The sequence below is a fragment of the Furipterus horrens genome, unplaced genomic scaffold (assembly GCF_987537825.1).
Source record: "Furipterus horrens unplaced genomic scaffold, mFurHor1.1.pri manual_scaffold_1, whole genome shotgun sequence".
NCBI classification, from domain to species: domain Eukaryota; kingdom Metazoa; phylum Chordata; class Mammalia; order Chiroptera; family Furipteridae; genus Furipterus; species Furipterus horrens.
Genome location: NW_028327171.1, coordinates 2,466,844 through 2,492,463, shown reverse-complemented (window position 1 = coordinate 2,492,463; position 25,620 = coordinate 2,466,844). Strand labels below are relative to the sequence as shown.

At 52.8% G+C, this 25,620-nt stretch overlaps 1 protein-coding gene across 1 annotated transcript in view; it reads right to left on the bottom strand.

Moving 5' to 3' along the window:
* The window catches only part of ITSN1 (intersectin 1), a 159,404-nt gene that overhangs the window by 45,520 nt on the left and 88,264 nt on the right, over positions 1 to 25,620 (bottom strand). Inside the window, exons 17-23 of the mRNA XM_090271503.1 lie at positions 21,665 to 21,792; positions 18,874 to 19,103; positions 17,026 to 17,147; positions 8,884 to 9,131; positions 6,992 to 7,151; positions 3,810 to 4,015; positions 3,001 to 3,083 (exon numbers count right to left, since the gene is read on the bottom strand). Of these exons, the coding sequence (XP_090127629.1) occupies positions 3,001 to 3,083; positions 3,810 to 4,015; positions 6,992 to 7,151; positions 8,884 to 9,131; positions 17,026 to 17,147; positions 18,874 to 19,103; positions 21,665 to 21,792 (1,177 nt within the window). The remainder of the gene's footprint in view (positions 1 to 3,000; positions 3,084 to 3,809; positions 4,016 to 6,991; positions 7,152 to 8,883; positions 9,132 to 17,025; positions 17,148 to 18,873; positions 19,104 to 21,664; positions 21,793 to 25,620) is intronic.

Here is a 25,620-nt window from a genome sequence, read left to right as displayed (position 1 = left end):
TCTAAAACGGCAATGGCGGTGACACTGCCTTGTCACTGAGGGCCACCGGGGGCTGCCGGTGTGCGCTCACACCTCGGGATTTCCGCTGGGAAGGTACCCAGTCACAATCGCAGGAAACCTTTAGGTACAGCAGGTGTGTCCTTCATGCATGTGTTTCACTACTCAGGGGCCCAGACAGAACCTCATGTTCTTTACTGTTTTGAAAGCGAAGGGTGTGCCTCCCGGAGGAAATTCTTTTTTCTGATTATCAACAGCTCATCTCACTAAAGGCTCAGAAACCGAGTCACTCTCTCAGGTCACCAGACGACAAACTTCTACACGCAGCACGAGGCACAGGAGGAAGGTTTCCTTTTCTGCTTGTCCTCCGCTTTGTCCTAAGCCTTTACATCTTTTTAAAAAGCAATTTAAAAAATCGCCGTTAACCCAAAAAGTTCATTTTTACGACAGAAGCTGTAGGCTTCTTGCTCCCGTGCCCGCTGGCGGTCCTCAACTGCGCAGCCCGGTCCTGGCTCAGGTCACCGTGCGGCGGGGGGGTCCGTGGCTCCCAGAGCCCCCGCGGGAGCGCGCACAGCAGCTGACACGCACACGGAGGCCCAGGTTCCCCGTGCTCACGGGCCGCTCTACACGGGGGTGGCGGGGAGTGCCGCGGGGCCGTGTCTGCTTCCGCAGCACTGTGGGGAGTGCGGGCCCATGGCAGACACGGGTCACCCAGACGTGCCCCGGGGAACAGGAGACCCCTCCTGTGCTGGGAACACACACCTCCACCGTTAACACTGGACACGTGACTTCCCTGACTTCCCGCACAAGGAATCCAAGTTCTTTCCCCATGAGCACCCTCTCCTGACTTCCCAGTGTGCGGACCCTCCCCTTTCCGTCTTGCGCGGTGACTTGTCACTTAGCTCACATCTGGCCCCGAGATAGGATCTTTGGCAATCAGTACCTTCCCCAGTGATTGCTGCACTTAAAAGTCACTTTCTCAAAAAGGAATCCAGATTTTGCAGCAACTTTCCAAACGCTTAAGCAACTTCAGAAGCATGAACCCCGGCTGAACTTGGCAGTGCAGCTGGCGTGAGACCCCAAGGAGGCTGGAAGGACCGGGGCTTCCTTGTCCAGCTGTGCACACGGGGGTCTGCGGGGGACGCAGCTGCCACACAGCGGTGCCCCCACTGAGATCCCCCTCGTGACACATCTGACCCAGGGCACTGGCTGTTCCCAAGCCGATGTTTTAAGAGCTCCCCAAGCGGCAATGTTTAATCTGGTTTATGGTTTACTTTAAATTTGATTATGTTTAATGAAGTATTAATAAGTAGCTCATTAATATTTGTAAATAGCTTTTCTCAGACTCTCAGAGGCCAATGTCCTCCCACGCCGCCCCCCACCCCCCAGATGCCAGCAATCGCTCCTACTGTTTCTAACATGTGGATCATTTCAAAATGGGTGTAACACGTGTCAACCAAGATTAGTTTCCTACTCTCTTCTGCTGTGCGGCTTGGCTCATGCAGGTGGTTCATCCGTGACCTACTTATCGGGCCCTGAGTGTTGAAGCTTCTGTACGCGTTTCAAAACCAGTCACCCCACCCACACTGCTGCTGGCGGGGGCTCTAGCGATGGCCCGGGAAGCGCAGCCAGAGGGAACGAGAGTGGCAGGCACTTGCTGGCCTTTCTCCTAGAAGCTTTACACCTATCACCCCGTGACCCTTGTAATAATTTCTAGCTGAAAGGGTGGTTATGATGCCCACTTCACCGATGAAAGTTAGGGCGTGACCGAAATCCCAGGGCGCCCAGGTACGGGAGCGAAGGGCTAACCCTCGGCGCGCCGGTGAGCCTAACTGGACAGAACACTCCGGACTTGGGGTCGGAGGGCCGGCTCATAATCGCCCTTCTGTGAGGCTCACTGCACAGGCTGGGTTTGAGGGCTTTTTGCTTTGTCCTCCTAAAGTGGGTAAAAAAACCCGTAGGGTGATAAGAATGTATAAAGAGAACTATGCTGATGATTGTTCGGGCGGTAACAACCGGCCTCTGTTCAGTGACAATAAGGTTTTATAGCTACACCTATACGTTTTTTAAAATCTTACTTCTAAAATTCCTCTTGAAAAAGCAACTCTGTTACTGTGAGTCTGAAATATCATTAAACCGCCATCCTTGCTGTCTCCATGGAAACAGCTGCTTTCGTCATTCTGTTTTCCATAAGGTGAGGCTTCTAAGGACCAGAACCACCTCACGGGGGCACACAAACGCCTCAAACATTCCCCCCGATACCTTTTATTCAAGGCACCCAGGGAAGACCCCTAGACCCCTGGGCGGACGTCTGTCCGTGCAAACGCTGTTCAGAACTGCGCGTGGAAAGCCTGCCCGCCTCGGGCAGCAGCCTCAGCCACCATGGCTTACAATGGCTTTTTGAATACAGAAAAGACGCGAGACTTGTGCCGTCAGAGCCTGCATTGCTGGTTCGTTTTTAAACCCCTGGGGTTCTGTCGTGAAGGAGCCGACGGCCCGTGTAATACGCGCTCCGACTGGAAATCTGAGGCCTGACTAGTCTGGTCTGGTTGTTCCCACGGAACCTAGAAACCGAACTTCTGTCTCAGATGGGGCAGTACAGGTGACGCTGGGGCCACTGTGACAGCTCTGCTGGACTGTGAGCTACGGCTTCAAGATAAAATCCTTGTCTATGCGTCAAAGAGCAGCCCTGTCTACACTTTAGCCCCCGGGGTCTCAGAAAACTTGGTCCTCAGTGTCTTTGATGGGCCTCTTTCAAAAGTCAGGGCTCACAGCAGATTAATGAGAAATTCAGGGTTTGTGACCAGTATAGCTGACAGTAATCTGAGTCTTCACAAGGGCTCCGACTCTGTAAAGAACTACACTTCCAGAGCTGACTATGCTGAACATAAATCAACGGAGTCTGTTTTAAAGCGACACCCAATCTTGACTCAAACATTCGCTGTTTGTCCTACGAGGCTCCCGCGACCCTTCTAAAGAACGCAGTTTGAGTCCGGTTCTCACCTTCTCCCGAGACGGCGGGCTTGCCTGCCGGAGAAGCTACCCGCTTCAGGCTAGCAGGGCTTTCGGAGGAGCCAGAATCCATGCTGAAAGAGGGAAGGGGGAAGGATCTTAATTTTTACCTTCAAAGAACACAGCACAAATGACATCAATTTTTTTAAAAAAACTGCTTAACGTTTACAACTTTGAACACCCTGCAGCTGAGACAGCTGCGCTCGGCTAGAACACAGCAGGGCGCCCTGGGGCGGGCTCTGCAGCCCCCGGTCCTGCTGCCCGGCCCGTGCCGCCGGCCTCCATGTGGCCGGAAGATGCTCAGCCAGTATGTTTGCCCTTTTCCCCTTCTCAGAGCTGACAATTTGTTCTGAATGTCCGTATGATTGGAATAATTAGGAAACAACCTTGTTAACGTTCCTTGCAATAAGGTTCCCAAGGAAAAGGATCATTCACTCTTCCAATTAGTTCCCCTACGGCTTTGGACTTCTCAGTATTCACGCGTATCTGGGACAGCAGTGAGTGCTAAGCTTAAGAAGAGAGGTATGATCGGCAACAAATCCACAGGAACGTTCCGGGTCTCAGAGAATGCCCTCTTGCAGAAATTAATGAAAACCAAGATGTACAGGCTTCCGCAAGGGAAGAAAAAATGAGCGCTTATCTGTCAAGAGACTACGTCCTTGTTGACATGCGCCCTAATTTTTCAGTTAAAAGACCCAGAAGACAAAAGAACCCTCCAACTCCTGAGTCTGAACTACGCAAGCAATAACTTAATGTCTGACACTGTTTTCATCTAATAGAAGCAGTAAACACAACTATACCTTGTTGATTTCCTGATGGGCCCTGAAATGAGTTTCACGTAAGACTTGGGGAACCAACCCTTCTGACCTTGAACTTCTCCAAACCACCACATGTCTTGCTGTTCCAGGACAGTGATGACGTCGTTTTTGTTAAAATTCAAATGGTTGTCTTTCTTGGCTCTCCAAGGATACAGGGCTTGTGCCTGGAGCCCCTCCACCTTCTCCCCCTGTGTGGGGCCACATGAAGGGGCGCGCGTTACAGTGGGACTCGTGTAACCCCGGCGACCCCGCCCCGGCCCCCCCTCTCCAGCACGCGCGTGCGGGCGCACCCCCCCCCCCCCAGGGCCCCGCAGGCTGCACCGGTTCTCAGGAACGGCCTCTTTTCAAAAGCGGTGGCGAGACCCGCCCCTCCTCACACCGCCGGGCCTCTAGCTGAGCGGGCCGGGGGCCACACTCACTGTGCTGCACGTGGCTCTGGGCCTTCTTGCCTTGGTTCTATTTTAGCTCTCAGGGTGCCCAGGACACCCCCGCCTTTCCCATCGGACATGACGTTTAGGGGCTGGTTAACACTGGAGGAGCAATGTGAGACCCCCGAGGAGGGGGAGCTGGTGTCCGCGTGTGCGTGACACAGGAGCACGCTCCGCCTGCTGCATGCAGTCCCTTCTCGGGAGGCCAGGGGCCTGCTAGCCTCGTCCGCCGTCATCCCCGCTGACGGGGCGTCCCTGTGCAAGACAGGGCAGGGCTCCAAACTGAGTGCAGTACCAGCCCTGCCTGCCCACACCGACCACGGGTAAACTCCTTAGCCGCCGGGCACTGTAGAAAGGGGCGGCGTGACAGTGCCGGCACAGAACGCACAGTTCACGGGAAGAGAGAGATGCAAACAGCAAAGAACACCACCTGGCAGGTGGAAAGCACCGGAGCGGCCCCAGCTACGCCCCGTGGGGACAGGGCGGGCGGCCGGGGGGGTCGGGGGGCTCGACCTGCGGGCGGCAGGGGCAGCTCCGTGGGGAAGAGCAGGCCCTGGAGGGCAAGGAGGACGTGCCCGCAAGCGCGGCCCGGGAGAGGGCCTGGAGGTGGGGGTCCGCAGGGCCGGCGGGTGGGGCGCAGTCTGTGGTGTGTGCGCCCAGGTGTCGGGAGGGGGCGGGAGGGGGCGGGGCTGCAAAGGCGGGTGAGGCGTTCATTGTCTCCCTAAGCGCTGCGGCCCAGTGCCGCGCTAACGCCCTAAAACGGCCCAAACCGCCATCGGCTTTCATCTCCAGCTCCTAGGGGCGGGGACAGGGCGCGCGCCAGGGCCGCCCCCCAGGGCGGGTTTGTACTCGCCTCCAAGGACGTCTGCACGTGGGCATCTCTGATTGTGTCCCGCGCGACGAGCCCTCGGGACCGGGCAGCCACGTGAACGTCACGCGGACAGCGCCCACGCCCCGCTCCTCATGGGCCCCGCCGCCTAGCCCCTGCGCCCACGCACCTTCAGGAATGAGGCGGCCCCCCGGAACTTCCGACACCCCCAGAAAGGCCTACCCCTCACCCCACCCCCTCAGCGGGGTGCGCCCGGCTCTGTCGGACCCTCCCGGCCACTTCCCTCGCTGTCCCAGCAAAAGGGCCCCGGGGTCCGCACTGCAGCCCCGCCCCTGGCGAGGCCCGCCTGGGCGCGCCCTGTCCGCCCTTCCACGGGGGTGCGCCCGAACCGCCCAGCCGGGTCGGCAGGACACGGACTCGGGACACGGACTCCCGAGGCTGTCACTCCCTCACTTTGGGACCGTGGCAATTATGTACTCTCCCTAGGCCTCACTTTCCACGTCTGTAAAAGGGAGGCTTTCTTTAAAAGGCTGTCAAGGAGGTTTACTAAGACCCACCCCCACTGTTGCTACGGCAGCAGGAACGCGAACAGCTTTACTGCTGTCATTTCTGGCCCCGAAGCACGAAGCATTGCAGAAGGAAGCTGAACGACACGCCATGACCAGCCCTGGGTCCCCGCGCTGGGCCGCTTGTTCCTGCCCCGCCTCCCCGAGCCCCGAGCCCCGCGGCCCCGGGCCCCCGAGGCCGCCACCACTCCCCCCACTGCGGCTCCCTTCACCCTTTCTTCTCCACTACCCCCACCCCTGTCTCCCAGAAGGAGAATCCTGTCTTTTCTGTGTTTTAATGTGTTTCCGCATCACACCCACTATGTTCTCCTCCTCTTTACCCTTCGTCCCACGTCCTCACCAGAGCACTGCGCCTCCGCCCCTCTGCGGCCTGCGGTGTCCTGCCCTGACCCAGCCCTTCTGGGAAGCGCTTCCTCCTCCTCCACTGAGGCGCCCCGCCTGCACAGGAGCCAACTGCACAGCGGGGACAGGGACACGGGGGGCCGCACCTGCTCGGGGAGCCCCTTATCCCAGCTGGCGGCGAGCACAGGCTCTCTTACTTCCCGCCCCGCAGCCTCGCTCCCCGCAAGGTCTCCCACGTATTCCTAGGTCTGACCTGCGTTCCAGACGGGCCCTGGGGTGCCCCACATTCACCTTAACACACAGCTCCTGCCTCCAACTTGCTGGCTTCCTGTTCCTCCTGGAGGTCAGTCCTGTTTCTCAGCCGCAGGCCTCCCTCCTTTTCTGTGCTCCCTCAGGTGCCGTGACCCCGTCCTCTGTACCCGGGGGCGCTGTCCCAACGTCACCCACAAGCGTCCCTTGGGAGCCCGCACTCCGTCTGCAGGTCCCCGATCAGAGACTGTCCCTGGCACCCACATGCCTGCCAGATGGCCTTTTGCTCTTATTTGGTTTGACTGATTGTTTAGAGAAATTTCACCCCTTTATCTTTACCGTAGTAAGTAAACATAGAAAAGCCACCTTTATTCTTCCTGAAGTTACTCTCTCTCAGGAAGGCGCTTAAGAGCTTCGCGTTAACCTGCTCTCAGTCTGGTTTCTGATAAACACTCAGTGGTCGAGACAAGGCCTCCCCGGCGCTTCTCCTCCGAACAGACACACTCTGATGTCCGACCCGAAAGCCTCCCCGAGGGCGCCAGCCCTCCCCATGTCCCAGTAAGGTCCTACCCGTCATTGCAGATGTGGCCCAAGGGCCACTTCCTCCACGACGCCTCCCGATCAGCCGCAGGAGAGGCTCACCCACCCTCACTGGCCCAGGCGCCTCTAGGGGGCCCGCTGCCACGCGGCACAGCCCACGAGCGCTGGCCGAACATGCTGCCGCCCCACGTGCCCGCCGGCCGCTTTTACCTGGCCCAGAACAGGAGACGGGGAGGAGCCAGTGGCCGTGGCGGGCGTGAAAGCTGATCTCTGTCTTAACTGGCCGGCGCTGGGCACGGTGAGGGAGGGCTGGGCCGCCCAGGCGTCCCAGTGGTCTGTGTCTGGTCTCTCATTCGTGCTGGTGGGCCACCTGGAAGGAGAAGCGGGCCGCCGTGAGGAGCAGGCACGTCTGATGCACCCGCGCCCCCGACAGCAAACGTGCGCCCGGGACGTGGGTGGGGACCGCTGAAGTGTAAGAATGAGGAGGGGAGGAAACGCACTGGACTTGGGTTTCGGTCTGAGCCTCGCATGCTAGCAGCGGACCTCAGGCCCACTCCAGCAGTTGGTCTGAACCCTGACTTCCTCACTGATACCATGGGAGCCTGCCTCTGCCACCGTGGCTGGCTGAGCGGGTCACATGAAATACTGGACAGGAAAACACTCTGTAACTCTAAAGCACCAGAGAAGCCACCTCTCCTGATGGCTACTGTCCTAGGTAACAGCAACAGCCGAATCAGCAGAAATGGAAGTGGGACGCGGCTGTGGAATCACGCCAGGTTGGCCGCTGGTGCCCCATGCCCACTCCACCCTGCCCGCCCCATGGGAAGCCCTCAGCCTCAGGCCCACGCACCGGCCACCCTGGAGCTCCGGGACAGAGCAATTGTGTGGTTTTATAATTTTAAAGAAGCACATCTGTGTGAGAGCAGATCTACGCGCCTTTCACTTTTCGCGTCCTTGGAAGACAGAAACACAGCTGAAAATCAAGAGGACTCCTTTGCTGGACTGCGCGTCCCGGTCTGGGTTTGGGAAGGAAGACGCCCCTCATGTTAGCAGGGGACTCCGCAGCGCACGCTTAGTGAGGAAGCCCCGCTGGCGGGATCCACGGCCAACCACAGCATGGTGTCCGTCCCCTACTCCAGCCTGCCCCTCAGTGTGAAAAGTCAGCACTGCCCAATCAAAATGAAGAAAGGGCGCGTTGCAGTCCGGACTCATGCCAGCGGAAGGCCACCTTGTAGCAGAGACTGGACTGCACGGCCTCTGCTTGGCACCCTCAGCCTCTCCTGTGAAAATACAGTGGGAAACACTGGCTCTTCCTCACACACTCCCCTGCGTGCCCTCCTGCCCTTGGTCACCAAGCCCGTCCCCTCTGTCTGTCCTTCTGCAGCACCGGCTCCTTGTCTTCAGCTGTTTCTTCTGAAAGGCGGTGAGACTTCAAAAACCCAAAACACCTATTCTGATCGCCTGTCCCTGAGCACAGGTGTGGACTATTTTTAAACAATGGCATGGCCTGACCACGGCCTGGGACTGAGCCTGGGGACAGTGGTGCAGCCATCTTTGCCAGCCTGTGCCTACACCTGCTCTGAAGGCCATTCCCCACGGCCACGCACACAGCACCAACGGCGGCCAAGAGCCCCCTCTTCCCGCCCTGTGCATGCGTCCGTACAGGAACAGCCAAGATGAAAGCTATAGAAGAAACAGCTTTCTCTCTGAGTCAGAACCACAAGACCGAAGTCAGTTTCTGTTTCTGTCCAGTTAAGACGTGCTATGTACGCACAGGACACGACTGAATGTTAGCTGACTGGCGTGGACGTGAAGAGATGGGTAGGAAACGGGATCTCTCCGTTTCTTCCATGAGAAGGAGACACACAGACAGGTGACGGGGCAGAGCGAGAGAACAGGGCAAAGCTCCGCTGAGCAATGAGCCACTCAGATCCAGCTCGAAGCCGAAACCCGCCCCTTGCCAGCGGACCCGTCAGGGCAGGTGGTACTGGGAGCGAGCCAGCCTCGTCACGCACGGCCCCGCCCCACCCTGTAGCAACGCTGGAGGGACAAGGCCACCGAGTGGGGATTCCAAGTCCCCAGCAACAGCACAGCGCACGTACGTGGAGCTGAAGTCGGCCCAGTTGTTGGGGGTCGCGGAGGGCTCGGCAGAGGTCGCTGCTGGAGGCGCAGGGGTCTCCCTCATGGCCACCTTGGGTGCGGGGGTGGAGGTCGGGTCTGTCACTGGCTTGCCTGGAGCAGGAGCCTCATTTTCCGGGATTTTCTCTGCGTAGTTTGCAGGAAACCACCCCGTCTTTCCTTTCAGCTCTCCTCCAAGCCACCCCGGTTCTCCAGTCTGGCTTTCGTCCACCTGCAGGAGAGTTGCGGGGCTTAAGGGGGACTGAACCTGTAAAGACACCAGACACTACAGAACGAGGCCCCGAGTCCCGACAGACGGACACACGGCACAGACGGCTCTGCATCTGACTCTTAGACCGGAGTCTGGAAAATGGTCTCTGAACGTGGGCCCTGAACAAACAGGAAGCGCTGTCCTTCCAGGTCTTACCCTCTGTGCTCTTTTTAGCCGTTTTTCCTTTTTCTGATCTGGCAGTTCAGAGAAAGGGCCTGCAGTCCTGAGGCCACCGCTGATGTCACTAGAGCTATTTTAGATTGGAAGGTGACCTGACACGCTGTGACACTCAGGAAGTCATGGAAGTATTACAGATCATTTGGCTTGGGTTGATAATTTAAAGTCGAAAGGGAAGGGCGCAATCAATACAAATTTAGTACTCTAAAAATCTCCAGTAACTGAGGAGCTATTCAGCGTACGGACAAGAAAGGCAGAAAACACAGCCTTAGACGGTTTCCACGGGACGCAAAGCTGACGGCTGCGTTCAGCCATTTAAAAGCTCCGCGGATACATGATGAGAAAATTAAGGAAGCAATTATCTATAGCGACAATTTTTATTACGGTCCCATAGTTTTCTCTTGTACAAATATAACTTTAATATTCATGAAGGGCACATAAGAATATAGACATCCGTTTAAAAATTTCGGAGGCTATTTATTACAGCAAGTGCTTCTACTGTTTGCTTTGTATTTCAATTCTGACTCAAAAGGATTATTCAAAACCCGCAGAATGATCCTGTTTTACAAGCAACAGAAGAATGAGTTTAGGGGCATTATATTCACTATTAGAACATTATGTTAATTACTGTAAGTTAGATGGGTCTATCAGAGGCCTTATCTTATGTGACTTCCATAATAATACACTACTGCCTAAGGAGGTAAGACATTTAACACTTCATGGCATTAATGTCACTTTTTAGAAACCACAGAAATGAGCAGGGAGGATCTTAACAATGATTTCGGAAAAGTGGGCAAAAGTACCGGTTTCTAACCCAGTCACCTACTCAGCGAACAACCAAACACACCAACCAACAAGCAGACATCGATGGAAACAAGCGTCTATCTGTATTCCACGCAGAGTAAGTAACAGGGTATAATACGCGCTCACTTACTGGAATTAAAAGGGTCTTGGATGGGGGGCACAAAGCGGAATATTCAGCTTACTACTTAATTCAGTGCATTATTTACAAAATATTCAGTATGGAGGGGATGCCCACCTGCTGCCCCACCTTAGGGAGCCTATTGTCCTGGGGAAAAGCAACGTTTCAAGCTGAGCACTTTCCCCTCAGGAGTTCCCTGCATCGGGGTGCACTGCTGTTCCCAGGGGTCTTGGCTTTGCCTGACAGTTTCATTCCTGCCACCACTGGGTCAGCTGCAAGCACTCTGGCCACTTCTCATCCAAGTCCCCCCCACTCCGCCGTTCCTCCCATTTTCTGGGCAGCCCCAGCAGTTTCTCTAGGTGAGAACTTTAGATGACGTTTTTTTCTACTTGGATCTTATTTTATTTATTTTTAATAAACTTTTAAGAAATTTTATTTATTTTTTAGAGAGAGGGAAACTGAGGGAGAGACGCATCGATGTGCAAGAGAAACAATGATCAGTTGCCTCTTGCACACCCCCACCTGGGGACCTGGCCCGCAACCCAGGCATGTGCCCTGACTGGGAATCGAACCGGCCACCTTTCAGTTCACAGGTTGGCAGTCAATCCACTGAGCCACACCAGCCAGGGCTACTTGGATCTTATTTTATTCTAAACTCACACTACATGCCTTTCCTTCCTCATTTGTATTTACTGGTGATATTATGATACCTTTTAACTCTGCAGCTGCTTTGCCCCGCCTCTGGTTCTGCCTGTGCGGGGTGCGCTGCCCCAGCCACCGTGTCTGATGGGAGCCTCTGGGCAGCAGTAATGCCCCAGGGCAGCAGGTCAACCCCTGATCACGGCGTGTCATGAACGCCTCCTGGTCTGTACAAGCTGGACTTCCGGGGTGTCAGCTGCCTGGCCTGAGATACAGGGTCTTTTCTGGCCAGACTTCCGGTTGGCCGGCCCGGGGGCCTGCCTGGAGCTGGATCTGAAGCCCAGAGAAGCGACCCGCTCTGTGGGCAGGTACAGCTCCCAGCCCGGCGGGTGACGACACCAGCCCTGTCCCCTGCATGACAGGAGGGGCTCCCCACGAAGGTGCGGGGACTACCTAGAAGGGCAAAGGCTGCCTGTCACCTGTGCAGACAAGAGCTTACTCCTCCCTTCAAGGCGCTTTTGACCAAACAACCATCTCAATCAGTTTGATTTATTTTTGTAGGGATCTACTAATTTTTATGAATAATTATATTTTCATTTTAAGATTCAGAAAATATAATAAAAACTCACTCTTCAATAAAATTAACCAGTTAGAGAAAGCACAAAGGTTCTCATAGGAAAATGAGAAACATTTTTTCCCGGATTTGGGAAACTTAACCCAAAATGCGAATCCAGCTGTGGGAAAACATCGTGTGAGATTAGGACAGAACAGGAGAGGTGAGGCCCACAGGCTTCGTAGCGCTGGTGGCCGTGTGGCAAAGGGCGGAGTCACCCACTGCTGGCAGTAAGTGAGGGGGGTCCAAGGTTAACGGGACTGGTCTTTGACAGCTTCATTAACCAGCCCACGGGGCCACCCCCGAGCATCGGAGCCCTTACAGTGGGGAGTCACCCAAGGGGGCAGCGCAGACCCCCCTGCCAGCGCCGGCCCGGGGATGTAGCACAGACCTAGCACACGTTAGTGCTTTCACTCTGGACCCGGGGCGCAGGTCGGCCAATGGGGGGCTGCACACAGCGGCCGCCAGGCGCAGGGACAGGCGGCTGAGGCCCGGTCACGCTACACGCTTCCCAGCCGCCGTCTGCATCAGGCAGGTGGCATTAACATTTCTGCGGCCACTGACTTTGCCACAGAAACGGGGAAGAGGAGTCCCCGCTCTCCTCACAAGCACAACAAAGACCGGGAAGCGCAGCCAGGGCCGCAGGCGGGCGGACCAGGGCCGGCTTGGGCGCAGGTCTGCGCTCCGGAGCCAGGGCAGCGCGCGCCGTACGTTTGCCAGCTGGAAGTGGAGGGCTTCCCTCAAAACTCCCGAGTGAGGACATTACATGGTTCCTTAAAGCTCTCGCCTGGAGCAAACCTGCCCCCAGCCGTCACACTCCTCAGCTCGGCCCCCGCAGCATGTGCGGGGGCTTGGCCGTGCGCCCACCCAGCGTCACTGCACAGCGGGCCGCCCCGGGCCACGTGTGTGTCCTGGTCCCTAGTGACAGCCACAACAGCGTGACTCAACATTGCTGACCACACTGCGCGCAGACGCTAAGCTCATGAAAATCCATGGAAGGCAGGAAAGAAAAGGTGTGTTTAAAAAAATCCTCCATCAAGAGAAGAAAAGCCCACACTGGGTTTAACTTGTCATGAGCGAGATGCTAAGTTAGAAGGCAGACACTCCAGAACGGCGTGACCTGCTCACGGCGGACACCTGCTCGAGAAGCTGCCTCTTTCGGGTCCTTTAAGAAGAGGATATTTTCCAGAAAGAGTTCAGGACTTGTCCTGACTAGAAAGAGAGATGGGGCTTTATCAGCAGTTAGATCAGTAGTTTCCCGAAACCAAATCCCCGACAGAGCCACCGGGAGAGGACGCCGAGCCTGCGTGGACTCGCAGTTCCCAGGGTCCCTGGGGCGGGGCCTGGGCACGGCTCTCTTCAAGCTCCCAGGGCAGTCCTCAGGAACGCGGTCCCAGCCCACCTGCACCTGCTGAACAAGGTGACCAGCCTGTGTTCAGATAAACCTCAACAGAACGGCGATGAGCAGGTCTTCTCCTTTCTTATGCTGGTCCAACATGCCGTAAGCATCAAAGCTGATTTAGTCACTCTCCATGTGCTGGGACCTCCAGATTAGAAGACAGGCCTAGATTTTCCAATTATCTAAGTCTTAGCTGTCAAGGTCAAACTCAACTGAGAAGCTTCCATTCAGAAGCCTGAGCACATTATTTCACTCTGATTCCAGTTCCTCTTTGAAATTCATCACACGTCAGCTTTCCCATGTGTTTCTCCCCATTTTTCTAAAAAGATTTTAAGCCTGACTGGCAGACATCATCTTCTATTTCTCTGTATTATCAACATCTAGAACAGGACTGTGTGTATCACTTTAATTTTTGTGAACCACAAAAGAATATATTTTTGGTGAAAACTGGGCTGATAATGAAGCTTTTTCAAAAGTCACACATTTTCTGAAGTGCCCTCCAAGACTGCCTACATTAAAAAAAAAAAAAAATGTTGTTAGACTTCTAAAATCTAACAGGTAGAGGTGGCTATTTTTCAAAGATAGATAAGCAATCTGAGATTCTCAAGATTACTGTGCCCACAAAAGTGAGTGAACTCCTGATTTATTTAACCAGGAGAGGTTGGCAATAGTGTTCCAACTGCATGTTTTTGAAGTTGTTTTTTACTAATCCTCTCTGAGGTTATGGTTACTGATTTGAGAGAGAGGAAGGAAGAGAGAGAGAGAGAGAAACACTGATCGGTTGCCTCCCATACACACCCCGATCAGGGACAGAACCCGCAACCATTTCGTGTGCAGACGATGCTCCAACCAACCGAGCCACCAGCCAGGGATGTCCTGAGTACATATTTTCATGCCCATAGTTCTTGACCACAAACTTCATGAAATGAAATAAACGTTCTTATTGCACATCAACTTCCTTCCTCCTGTTTTCTGCACCGAGTGTGAGCCTCGCAAAGGTAATGACACAGCGGAAGGTCACTGCGGGGGGCCCGTTACGTTCCGCGCTAAGAAATGCAGACACTCGTGCCCCTGCGCCCTGAGCAAGCCGGCGCGCTCCGCCCAGCCGTACAGTCTACGCTTCCTTCCGTGTCTGGACCGCCTGAGACAAAGCAAACACCATTCCAGTCCCGGGGAGACATTCTCTGCTGCACCTCTTGAAACTGGATTTATTTTTTGGTGTTCCATTAAAAATTACAAGTGCTGATCCATTTGTAAATACGAAAATGTTATAGGAGTCCATAAGTTGAAACAAGGAAGCCCCTCCTTTGCTGACTAGTGGTAACCACTGTGAACAGTCTGACATCTGTATTTCAAGACTGTTAACTACACATACATAAACATTCATGTATACACACATAGTTTTCTATTTAACGACAAAAACCCTCAGTTATACTCTCCATGTTGCTTCTGCTTTTTTACTGGGGAGCTTAGTGATGTATGTAGATCGAGGTACCTTCTTATATCCTCTGTGGCGCCGTACTGTGACTTACTCCAACCACTCCCCTCCCAAGAGATAACGCTGGGCTGGTCCTTTGCTGTCTTTCCCAGCAAAGCCGTGGTGAACACGGGGCGTGCGCTAAGGGACAGCCCAGAGGAGGGAGAGGAGCAGAATGTCTGAGAAGTCGAAATCTGAACAGGTGTTGCCGAATGGCTGAGCCAGTCCCTGCGCCCAGGCTGACCACGTTTATTACGTCCGCGTTCCTGGACTCTTGACAAAGCTGGTGTCAAACTTCTAAACTTTCTCAGTTGATGGATAAAAATGATGTCTCATTCTTTGTGCCTGCACTTTCCTCATCACCGTGAAATGAAGCATATTTCCATGTATTTTTTAAATGATCTGCTTCCCTTCATCTGTAGCTGTCTCTTCACATCCTCTGCCAACTTTTCTAAATCAGGGGTTCCTTTCACGTTAACTCGTTGGGACCTTTATATAATATGGATACTAACCTTTTGTCTCTTACACATTTTGTAATATGCGCATTTTAATTTTGTATATAATCTGTTTGTTTTTGTCATTTGTGGCTTCTGGTTTTAACTTACAGAGACATTTCTGAGCCGGATAATTCTTCCATTATTGACATTTAAAAATATGTTTAGAATTTTATCTTTTATGTCTAACCCACATGAACTTATCTTTGTCCGTGGCTGAGCTAGAGATGTGCCCTACTAACCTGCGCGATACAGAGCCTTCCCGCGAGTCCTGGCGCGGAACCCAGCACAGAGGGGCCTGGCACTCAGGCCTGTCCACCTCCCTCCTCCCCTTCTTCTTCAGGCACAACACACTGCACAAGCCCAACACATATTCTTCTCCCGTGACAACACCCACAGATGCGTGTACTTACACAGAACTGAGGTGACTGAAAGGGACAAGACAGGGACTAGGAGGCAGGCTTCCTGCCGGGCACTTACCCAATCCCCCTTAACCTCCAGCGGGAAGGCAAAGGTGTGGGAGCAAGGCAAAACAGACGTTTAGTGAGGCGTTCTGTTCTCGCAGCAGAGCTGAACGCTACTCCTCTAGTCAAGCTGCTGGTTAACTCGCCAATGCAAGGAGAAGGACTCAGTATCACCGTACAAAAATTATGGTGCAAAAACTTAGCAGTATCTTCTTACTAAAATACAAATTTGTAACAGTTCCGTATCGTGACATTTGTAACACCCCCTCATCTCAGGAGGAGAACATTACTTTTCTGCACCTTGTGTTGCAACAAAATCCATTCCAAAAACATTAGGCTTTTTTTTAAGGTGCTGTAAGCCAACTTTGTAACAAGGTCCTCTCTGATGTCACTTAGCACTTCCACACCTTTTAACTTCTGCTATTGCATGGTACTTACATACTTTACCCCTGACGTACTTTCAAAGGCATGACGTGTCACGCGTGAGCAGTGTGCGGTGCGGGGGGCAGCTTCAGGCCATTAGGAAACAAGGCATAGGAAGCGGGAGGTGGGGAGAAGCGGCCCCCTGGTCCCGGCATCACCGCCCACGTCCAGAGAGGGGCCCGCTCCCCAGGGAGGCGGCTCTCTCTGCACAGAAGGGGTGAGGCTGGCGCCCAGTGCATCGGGCGCTCCAAACCTGTTTGCTGAAAAGACTAATATGTCTGGAGACGTCCTCAACACTGAAGTTTCAATAAGATTCCAGACCTTTGGCCGTGACTCCCCTATTTCCAGCCCATAATTAGAGAAAATGTGACCTTTTTTAAATGGGAAAAGGGACCGACTTACCTGTTCTTTCTTTATAGTTTGGCCCATTAAAGATCATGCATTTCACACAGAGACCTGATGCACACACGCAATGGAAGAGTCCGACACCTCTCTACACTTCAGAAACAGGGGGTCCTGGTCTGGGAAACATGTCTGTCTCGGTTCTGGACTTCCCTCCTTCTTTTAAAACGTCAACCCGCTGCTGTCCTTTTTATGTTTTTAGTGCTGACAGTAATGCAAATTGGGCCACTTCTAAGACTCTTGTTCTTAGGATGGTAACTAGACGAATGGCTAATTTCTTTTAGAGGATAATTTAGATCAGCCACATTGCTCTATTCTTTCTTAAACTGGTTCCTATAGTTTCAGTGACAATCATAAGATTATATTTAATTTAAAAAGCAGATTAACTGTATTTAACTCATTACTCTTCGTATAATTCAAACTTTACGCAAAGTGGGAAAAAAGATGCTTTTGACCTAAAGACATAGAAGTTATCACTGGCAATTTTGAAAATAATGCTAAAGTATTTTGCATCTGAAACTATTTCTTAAAGACGACTCATGGCATGTAAGTAGTACTCTCAACCCTGAATTACCAGATCATTACAGATGTAAAAGTACGCTAACACTGTGACACACACCCTTCTTCCGTCGCAGCTCTGTTTTAAAGTAACATCAGAATAAACCTCTAAATGTCTTCTTTCAATGAAATAGAGAAGGAAGAAGAACAAGCCTGCACTTCAGCAGCCAGAGGCTGGGTTGCCGGCTGTCACTGTCCCCGACACTCCACAACAGTCTAATCACGCCCAGGCAAAGGACGACGCTGACTAACCACGAACAGTGACAACGTGCCACCGGCGTCCTTACCATGACGACATCGCCCGGCTGGATCGTGATCTCGTCGTGGCTTCTGGACTCGAAGGGGTAGAGCGCCCGGTAATACACCACTTTCACGTTCTCCTGTGCAGAGATGGTAAGGGGGCCTTTTTCTGTTTACAAAAAAACGGGGGTGGGGGGGTTGAAAAATGAAACATTACACAGAACACAAACGCACGGCCACAGGCCCAAGAGCCGACCTCTGTCCACCGCCCCGTCAGTCCCTGAACAGTCCAGTCCCTGCCGGGGATTCCCGGCACGCGTCCCGAACGCCAGAGGGCCTCTAAGCAAAGGTCACCCCCACGCCCAGTGCCGCGAGGCCGAGGCCGAGGCCGCACGCTCCGCGCCGGCCGAGGCGCCAGCAGGGCGCGTCTGTGAGCTCCGCGGCCCTGCCCCGCGCAGCCCCAGGAAGCAGTTCAGATGGGACCCGAGGTCTGAAGAAGCCAACGAGAAACTGCGCTTGGGGGGGGGCAGAGGAGCTCGGCGTCCCTGTTAAAGATGTGGAACTGTTGGTGTTTTCGGCCCCGAAGGCAGTCCTGTGACACCCAAGAGGGGATTTCACCGGGAGTTATTACTGAGAACCCCGGTGAAGGAAGGGGGATGAGCCTAAGCACAGGCCCTGGGTGAAAACAAGTCAGATTGTAAGTGAAATAAAATGTAACAGTGCGTGCGAGCGGAGGACACTTTGGGTTCCGGTCGCCAATGCCTCATCACGGCCCTATGACCATCTTATCCAAGTGCCCGGCACATGTCTACTTCCTCTGAAAGCGGTAAGGGGAAGACACCATCTGCTCGTGGTCCGGGGACCGGATGGTGAGTGACACTTCCCGCCGCCCAAGGGAAAAGGTCCCCACACTAGAAGGTGACGGAGGAACGGACACCGACGGCCTAAGATCAAATCATGGAAAAATGAGTTTCATGTCAAAAAAGTATGACGACACCTATTTGTGTTCATACGGCCCGGCAGGCGGGTGCGGACGAATGGCCTTCTCCTGGGAGGGTGTGCGCTCTAAGGCAGGGGGGTGGCGGACCCAGCTCGGAGTCCTGGGCCCCGGCCCTGCCCACTGTGCCCACTGTGCCGGCGGGAAACAAGCCTTCACAGAGCAGTGTGTTTGTCTTTTCTTTTCCTTCTGGTTACCGGTAGAAAGCCGCTGATGATCAAACAAATAAAACCAGTATAATTCACTCTACAAAGAAACAGGCAATCACTTTGTTCAGCTGAGTAGTGTCTGCAAAGCAGTACGATATTCACAGCCACATGAGGATTTTAAAAATACATCCTAGTTGCATCTGCTATATGGGATGTTTTCTAGCTCTTTCTGAGTCTTCCATTTATCATTACTTAATGAGGAAACTCAGGATCAAAGGGCAAAAATCAGTCACATTCTTCAAAAGGTGAAGAACAGTCTTACGCAAGGCAGACTGACAGTGAACGTCATGTCGGTACAGGCAAGCGGGAAAGGCACCACTTCCCGCTCCTGAGACAGCCCAGGACTGCCCAGAGAAAACAGCAGGAGCTGGAGGGGTGGCAGGCAAGGCTGTGAGCTCCGCCTGGAGCCCAGGTGTCTGAGCGAGGCCGGGCACGGACACCGACGTCCTGTCGTCTGCCAAGGGCTCCTGATCCTGTGTGACGGTGGCCGCAGGCCGGCACAGCCGTGGCAGAATTAATCAGGGCCTCACAAGCCTACAGAGTGAACAGCTGCATCGTCCCAAACAGGAAGCCTGACACCGTCCCCTCTATTAACACAGCTAGGACGGGGCCTGATGAGATGTGGGAATGTCCCCGAAGGCTGTGAAAGAGAAGGCGACTCGTTTTCCAGGGGACCTGGGCCCCCGTACCTGCGGTGGGCCAGGGCGCGTGCGCAGCCGGCTTCGCTGGTTCCTGGTGTGGTGGGAAAAGCCGGCCCAGCTTGTCCTGCGCGTCCTGTCTGCCCCTGTCCTCGCCGTCCTTCTTTCGGGCACTCTCGTCCCTTCGGAGCTTCTCCTCCTCGTGGAGCTTCCTGGGCCGCTGACGCTCCTCGTCCTGCTGCGCGTGCTCAAGGCTCTGCCTGTCCCTCTCCTGAGCTCGTCTGTCAACAACAGGCTGAGTTACTGCCGGGAAGCAGCCCCAGTTCAGCACAGACGCAGCTCCATCGAGTCCGTGGGCGCCACAGTCCTCAGATGGCGCGCTCTGGACCCACGGGACAAAGGCCCTCGGGGCTCCCGAGCTGAGGGGGACGGAAGCGTGCGCTTTAGAGAAACGCAGGAAGGGCGCTCCTGCCGCAGCGCATCACAGTGACTGGAACAGCATCAAAACTTCTCAATAGAACTGGTATGTAACTGCAAGGAAAACAAAGCCGTAGCACAGACAGGCCACGGCGCCCCTGAAGAGAAAGGACACCCCGCACGGCAAGGGACACATCGCCCCGACGGGTCCCCAAGCGACGGGAGCACTCAGGGGACCCACGTTTAATGCACACACGCCGCTCCCATCCAGAAGCCAAGGGCAACAAATCAGTTTGCGTCCTTGAGGGAGTGCCCCCCACCCCCGTCAGTAAACAGTAATTCCTGACTGTCTCACTGAATCTGACTATTTTGTGTTCGTTTTTCAAAGCAGCTGAAACCAAGAGGGAATCGCCATCACATGCAGGCCTTGGAAGTTATGAGGCCTCGACCTGAGGCTCACAGGGAAAGACGGGGGATGACTGTTCTCTCATCCCATAAAATTTCATAAATTCAAGAAATACTTTAAATGAACATTTTGTTTATTTTTAGAGAGAGGGGAAGGGAGGGAGAAAGAGAGGGAGACAGACAGGGGTGTGCAAGAGAAACACTGATCAGTTGCCTCTCGCACGCGCCCATCCAGAGACCCGGCCCGCACCCCGGGCCTGCGCCCTGACTGGGAAGCAACCAGCAACCTTTCGGTTTGGGGGACGATGCTCGACCCACTGAGCCACGTGGGTCAGGGCTAAATGCACACTTTAAGTGAAACTAGCAAGCATTAATAAATGATATGTTTATAATGACATATTTATTAACCGCTTTTACCCTCACGCTGGGTATGATCACCCACACGGTGCAGATGAAGAACAGGAGGCAGAGATACAGGTCCCACAGCCACACCTGCCAGGCAGCCTGGCCCCAGAGTCCACACCCTGACCTGCTCTTCTGTGACAGGGCCCACACACAAAGGTCACCTCCTAGAATCAGGAAGCCCCCAATGGAGCACAATACAAAAAATAAAACTTTTATACTTCATTTAAAAATTATCATATTTATTTCTACTCTGTATGAGTAGGAAAATTTAGTGCAGTAGAGTTCTTTTTAACTTATTTTTACTTAAAAATTTTAAACCATCTTTTAAGAAAGCAAAAAAAATTTGGAGCAGTATGGGTGGATTGTTGTTAATCATAACAACAAAAAACCACAATAAAATCTGTTTAACATTTTCTACTAGTAAGGGCAGTGGCCATTTACAGCGGAGAGGCACATAATTTCTAAAGTTATATTTTGGATACTATTTATCACATAACTGCAAGCAGAAAAGTTAACCTTTCTGTATTACGATACTGGGCGTGGATCGCCACTCCGCAGGCCTGTGGAAGCTCAGTGCAGCGCACAGTGTGAGCACTGCAGGCATTTCATAAACTCTGGAGGGGCGGAGAGGATGGGGTTAGTCAGCGCCCCCAAGGGATTAACCCTGGAAACCATGAAACTGTCCTTTCAAGTGGTTTGAGACCCTATCCACCTACCCACTGGCATGAAAAGAAAAAGAAAAAAAACCTACAAAGCTCAAGTCAAAACTCTACACTGACCCATGATCAAACAAGCCCAGTCTGGGTGGGTTCCCTGAGCTCAGCCCGCTACAGGCAGGTCGCTTGCCTAAATTATCTGCTTCTTCATCTTTTTAGTCTAATTTCAATAGTCAATTTGTACACGGTATACTATGTCACTGGGATATTTGGTCATTTTTGTTTCTTAGTGTCTAAATTTTTAAAATTTAATCTTTATTTTATTTTTTCCCATTACCATTGAATCCCCTCATATCCCCCTCCCTGTTTAGTGTCTAAAATTAATGGAAATTTAAAAGGCAAATATCCAATGACAAAATCAGACACACCAGAAGTTAAAAAATGCTCACAATCTACTACCTCAGAAAGTTACGAATAAAAACCACAACACGAATACTCAAACAAAAACAAACAGAAATGCGTCTGCATCCTAAGCAGCAGCAGCAGCAGCAGCAAATGTCCCCCTTCTGTGCCCGTTTGATTTGCAGCTGAAGAAAAGAAGAAAGCAGAGTGGCCGTGAGTGCCCCGCAGAAACGCTGAGAGGCAGACCCCGGCTCTGGCCGCTGCTATTAGAAGGCTGTGAACTGGAAAAGTTCGGTGGCCATTGGCATGCAAATGAGCGCACCAAGTGCCCCGATTTCCTGTATAATTCCATTTATCTGCATAGTAGGGCTGAGAAGAGCTCTGGGAACCAAACAGAAACCTCAGGGGTGCGCACACATGCAAAGATCTATCCGCACCCGTGTTTGGGCTGACACACACACGCCCGCCCGGCTGACGTGCTCTCTGCTGCAGGCTGCCCGGGGGAAGCCACTCGCCGTCCCCTCCAGAGGGGCCCGCGGCCCACTGCAAGGACTCACCTCTGGGCTTCTTCTTTCTGCTTTTCTAATTCAATGATCCTTCGCTCCTGTTCCTTCTGCTTCAGTCGTTCGGCCTCTACGGACTTTTGTTTCTGGAACTGCTGCTTATTATGTATTTCTCTTAGTTCCTATAAATAATCAAGAAACAGGTGACGCATGAGGTGACAGGCACTGCCACTGTATACACGCATGCGACATTTCATAGTGGGGAAGCCTAGACACTTAGGAGAGAACATTTCGGATCTGAACGACGTTAACTAGACGTGTTGACTGACGGCCCTCCGCAAGCTGATCAGGGCCCCACTGTGGGGACCACCTGCAGGGCACCACTGTCCATGGGGGACCCACAGGCACCTGCCACGAAGGGCCTCCGAGAAGCCCCAAGGCTCAAGACTCAGCAATAATGACGGGACTTCCGTGGTTTTAAGACACAGTGATGATCACGAACAAAACCCTGAGACCCTTCTGACAATGAACCGACACCAGCCTCTACTGGCTTTGAAAACACACACCCCCCTGACACGCTCACACACGACGGCCTCAGCTCCTTCCTCTGCTAGGCTGCCTTCGAACAGATGGACAGCCCCTGCCCCACCGCCTGCACACTCCCCCACCAGGGTCTGCTGCTCTGCCACCAACCCCCCCCCCCCCGCAGAGGACTTCCCTACTGCCGCCAGGGGTGACGGGCCAGCCGCCCGGCTAGGCCGCAGTCGGCTGCACAGTAAACCGTGAGGACTTCACGCCCACCGCCGCGGACCCCGTCTCCCCCCTGGATTTCGGCCGCAGGAACAACAGGGGTTTCCTTCGGAGGCTACTGAAAATGCCAGGCATTTTATGATATTTCAAACATTCAACTCAGAATTGTTCAAACAATTAAAAATCTGAAGATCAAAGAAGTGCCAGTTAAGGGGGAAACCGTGGGGTCCACAGCAGTCATGGTCACTATCAAGTTCAGTCACCGGAACTCCTCCTCCTGCGCCAACAACAATCCAATGGGCCGAGCAGCAGCAGAGCCAACGGGAGATTTCCAGGGGACTTCTCGGTCTGGCCAACTAGGGTCAGTCCCAGCGGTGGGCAGCCCAGAGTCTACGCGCCGAGGCTGGAGAACTGAGACCTGCCCCGTACGCCCTCTCCGCCCGCTGGCAAGTGCACATCGGTAGGCTTCCTCCTGCTTTAAGGTCCAACCTTTAGATTCATTCAGAGATGGAACCACAAGGGTAGAGAAAGTATCTGCAGAAGATCAGTGTGAAAATGCACTTATGCCTCAGGAGCAGCCCTGAGCGTTAGACTAGCCTCTTCCTATTCGCTAGACTGTTTTTAGGGGGAAGTCTGCCTACCCCGAGGGACTCCGAGCAGCCTACGAGGGACCCATGTGATACAGGGAGAGGCTGAACGGGAGACCAGGAGGGGAGGGTGGAAGGGGAACTGGGGGACAGACTGGAGGGAGGGAGGGAGGCACCACACGGAGGGGAGAAGAGGGGCTTCTGTGGGCAAACCAGCAGGGGAGACCGGGAATGCCCAGCAGGATGGAGCAGGAAGAGGGAGCTCTGTGAGACAAGCTGGGGACCTGCCCCTGTGGCAGGAGCCCTGGGCACGCCAGGAAGGGCGCCTGGGACAGGAGCTCAGCTAGGCAGGGGACACGGCAGGCCGAGACTGGAGCCTGGAAAGTGATGATGAAGCCTCACTCTGACCAAGAGGAAAACCAACACCAGCAAGGAGAATTCCATTGTTCGTTATCCTTCTCTCTGCCACACCGTGGGGCATAAAACTTCAATGCGTTTAAAATTTCAGCAGTATTGCTTTTCACAGGAATTTGGGATCAAGCATAAATGGTTTTCTCTAATAACATAAATTAAAAATGTGATTACTGTTTTGAATGTGATGTTTCAGAAGCAGATAAAACAGGCCAGTTCCTGTTGCTGGCATAACCTGCACCCTTGGCTCAAGTTCACACACATCTCTCTCTACAAGCAAAGGAGAACGGCAGTGGGGGGCAGCGCACCAGCGGCAACGTCCTGAGAGGGGGCCCCTGTCAGCACCTGCACAGACAGGGGTGCCGGCTCCCCCGCTGGCAGCCTGACGGCAAATGCCCTTTAAAGGAAGGGTAAGAAGTGACGGAAAGATTCACTGTCTCTCCTGTTTTAAAAGTTCATCTTCAATCGTAAAAATTCTTAACTAGAAAGAATTATTTATAGCAACAGACAACAAGAAGAAGGCACGGAACTGGGAACAAGAACCCTGGATTCTAATCCCAGGTCCCTGACATGGGCCAGACTGAATCAGAGCAGCTGATCTGTGGGTTTTCTTTTAGCTTTAAGATCTGTTAAAGTCTTAGACAATGTTTCATTACAAGAAAGTTTATTCTTTATTTCAGTGTCTCCTGTACTTAGGGTTTTATTCTTATTGCAGGAATAAACCAAAATAACCGGTGAGCAAAGTAACTCTGATCTGAGCTGAAATTCACTACAAAGGAGCAGGAAGTGACAGGAGAGGAATAATATTTTGTCTGATGTTCAGGAACCTGATTACGTATTTAAAGTGAAGTTAACTCTACCCAGGAAAATATATTTATAGGTAGAGTGATGTTCAAAATGTTTAACAGCAGCCACTGCACAGGAGTGGCCATTCGGAACGGACGCCGGCCAAGCTGTGCCCACACCGGGTAGGCCTCGGGCACAAATGCAGACTTTCCATTTTATCAGAGAACTCCCCTGCACACTCTCCCCTATCCCGGTCTGTGGCCGCTGGGCGCTGATGTCCAGATCAATAATTACGCGATTCAAAGTCATGCCGTTTGGAAGTAAAGCGGGTCACGTAGGAGCAGGCACTTTAAGTGGAAAGCAGGCCCTGGCCGGCGTGGCCCAGTGCGTTGGGCAGGATCCTCGAAGCAAAAGGCCACCAGTCTGGTTCCTGGTCAGACCACGTGCCTGGCTTGCAGGTTAGGTCCCCGGTCAGGACACATAAAAGAAGCGACCGACCGGTGTTTCTGTCTCCTTCTCCCTCCCTTCACCTCTCTAAAAATAAATAAAATCTTAACAAACATACAAAATGGGGTGCATGGGCGTTTTTCTGGCAGAGGAGGCTTTGACTCTCAAAGGAGGACTTTGATCAAACACAAACTATGAACCACGATAAGAAAATGACAGGCAAATAAAGATTCTGCCTGTGCTAAGATAAATGAAAATCAGCTGGCTTTGAACTTTATTCCTACAACCAAGAGCAAAAGTCACTTACTCCCCCTACGGAATTAAGATATTATCACCACAAAAGAATCTCTGGACATCTCTGGGACAGAGCCAAAGATTTCTAAAGCAACATGCTTGACAAACGAAATACTCAAGATGTCCTGAGAACATGGCTCGCTTTCAAGTTCACTGAGGCCGGCTGTGCCACAGCTTTGCAGGGGCACAGAATCGCCTGCTTTAAACGCTGGCTGCTCCTTCTTCGTTTGGTTTTAGAGACGGTCACCAATGGATGCAATATGTGAAGTGATATTACGTGAAATAGAAAGACGCATCCCTTCCTTTGCATAAATGCTTGTAAAGAGAGGGAAAAAATAATCAACAGTAAGGGACCCATAAAAGAGCAGCAGATAATGGAGTTTCTTGGTAATCTGGTCCTGTAATTCTGCCTTGGGCTGTCTCAGAACAGAGAGATAAAACACACACACACACCTTAATTACTGATGATTCATGAACCCAACGCTATAAATCAAAATAAGGACACATCCTTTACATTTATGATGATCTTCTTTACTGTTAATATTCAACTGACCTCATAGAAAATCGAGCTAGGTACCAGCAGCAGAAATATCAGGTGTTGTTTTGTCTAAACCTAATACCTACAGGGAAGTGCTTTCATATAAACAAACATCACTTATTTCTCACCCAGGGATACTATGAAGCACATAATACAAGAATTTTTAAAAGGCCTTTTGAATCTTAAATAATAGTAAC